Raw genomic sequence first — 2,247 nt, 5'->3', positions numbered from 1 at the left:
TTTATGTTAATACATTATTTGCACAGCATTTAACAGAACATCAACAATTTTAGCTCCGTGCTAAAATCTTTACGCCTTTCTAAATAAACAGTATACAAGTCACGTTGCAATGTTAAATACCGATCATAAAAATCTGACAGACAATTCGACAAGATTTATCGATACTTAAAAATAAACTAATTCATTTTTTAATTAAACCATCAGTAACCACAATATATAACTAGCTGCCCGCGATACCGTTTGCGCGAAATTAAAAAAAAAACAACAATTAATAATCTTTATGTTCTTCCCAACTATGTTCTACATCTCTGACAAATTTCTGCGAGATCCTTTGAGCCGTTCCTAAGATACCCTCTAACATATATCCAACAATCCATCAAAATTGTCACATTAATAATATTAGTAAAAAATACAAATATGTCTTATAAATGTGTTTCGGTAACCGAAACAGTTAAATTACCTATATTGACATCATGCCTCTATGCTTTCTTAAACATTAAGATTAAAATTTAACAGTGGTAGTGCCCACAGAAGATAGGCGTGAAATGAAAGCAATTCCCTGTTTCGTCTGATGAGTGTGATGTCGGAGGCCTAATTGAGGTCCCTTTGTCTTTACTACCCATGTCTTAAGAAAGGATGGGAAGGGGAAGTGGATTTGACGGTGGAGGAGATGCATAGGAAGAGGAAATATCCTCTTCGTGTGCGTCTCCTCCTCTGTCGGATAAGAGTAGGCAACGCATCTGCAATTCCGGATGTCTATGGGCAGCGGTCGCTTCACCATTTTGGCGGATTCAGGTGGCAGCTTGCTCATTAGCCATCTTATGTTATAAAAAAAAACATTCAGGATCCGAAATTTCTTACATCTAATACTTAAACGCTATCAATTGCAAGTCAAACACCCGTGAAACCATTACCAATTAAAATTCAATATAACCGTTTAAATTATTCACGTACAAAACGAGAACAAACGGTACACCTGTTAAGTAGTGAGAACAGTTAAAAACATATTACGTTTTTTGTTCTAAGTTGTCGAAACTTTTTCTTATAAAATATTTCTTTAAGTACTTTTAGTGCTTTTGTTAGATTTGTCTTTACACACAGTAGTATCTTGGACGCACTTTTAGACATAATTTTACACGTATGACAAAATTTACATTGGTCTGAAATTTGACACTATGATTATTTTCATTACAATATAAGCCATTATCCTAACAAGGATTACCTAGATAACAAAATTGAGACAAAAATGTAAAACAATGAATTTCCACTGTCGTCCGGTAGTAAACATGTTACATTGTTTTTTAGCATGTTTATCTGCAGTGGAAACTCACCTTAAGTAATAAATCTAAAATAGTTGAGTACGGCATCTATCAGAGTCTATAAAAATAAGGCCAATAGATGTTATTATTATTTGATTTATGTACAAAATGTACCGTGACGCCGTTTTAAGCAGGTTTTCAGACGGGTCGCACATCAAGAGCGGTACCCGTGCGTACCAGTGATTTTTTTTCGACTAATATCCAGTTTTATTTTATTCCTTTTTGATAATAAAATAAAAAAAAATATATTACAAAGAGCTTGCATACAAAGGTGACCTAAGGTTTTAATGCCAAATGCTAAGCTTAATTGGAAAAGAATTAAAATCGTGTCACACAATTTTCGACTTTACTTGGTTGGTCTTAAAATACAAATCCAATTAGATGTTGCCTTGTTTACCAAACAACCTTTGAAAGGCAAAGGTTTTGGTACATATAAAACAATAAAATTCTTATATAAATTATACCTAACTCTAAATTTATTGACCTAACATTGATATAACCTCAAAAAACCTTAGAGAATTTACTCTCAAACTGATATAAACAATTAAATTAATAAAAGCATACTTACTACAAGTACAGGATTTTTTAAGCTGATTCTTTTCCATAAGGGGTGGCCTGTTACCCCAAACTCCGCCAAAGAAGTTTTTAGCCAGAACCCCTCTCCCATCTCGATCTGCGTCCTCCTTAACAAGAAAAACAATGTCATTGTATTCACATTTATTTTAAAACTCAATAAACAAATAAAGTAAACTAAAGAAGTCACTTAGTTTTTATTGCTCAAAAGATAAAAAGAGAAAATATCAATAGATAAAAAATTGTCACAAACCTCTGAATTGGTGAAAGTTAAAAGCACAGCCACTAATATAAGAGAGCACTTCCACATCCTGGATTGATGTATACTGGCTTTAAATAAAAAGCATAGAGGTTA

At 33.0% G+C, this 2,247-nt stretch overlaps 1 protein-coding gene across 1 annotated transcript in view; it reads right to left on the bottom strand.

Annotated features, from left to right (window-relative positions):
- Window positions 1–2,247, bottom strand: part of LOC106104233 (trypsin-7-like) — a 10,138-nt gene extending 7,891 nt beyond the window's left edge. The window contains exons 1-2 of the mRNA XM_013284210.1: window positions 2,146–2,247; window positions 1,888–2,002 (exon numbers count right to left, since the gene is read on the bottom strand). Of these exons, the coding sequence (XP_013139664.1) occupies window positions 1,888–2,002; window positions 2,146–2,202 (172 nt within the window). The 5' untranslated portion in view covers window positions 2,203–2,247. The remainder of the gene's footprint in view (window positions 1–1,887; window positions 2,003–2,145) is intronic.

Source organism: Papilio polytes, unplaced genomic scaffold (assembly GCF_000836215.1).
Source record: "Papilio polytes unplaced genomic scaffold, Ppol_1.0 DF823691.1, whole genome shotgun sequence".
In the NCBI taxonomy this organism is placed as follows: domain Eukaryota; kingdom Metazoa; phylum Arthropoda; class Insecta; order Lepidoptera; family Papilionidae; genus Papilio; species Papilio polytes.
This window is presented reverse-complemented; position numbering and strand designations above follow the sequence as displayed.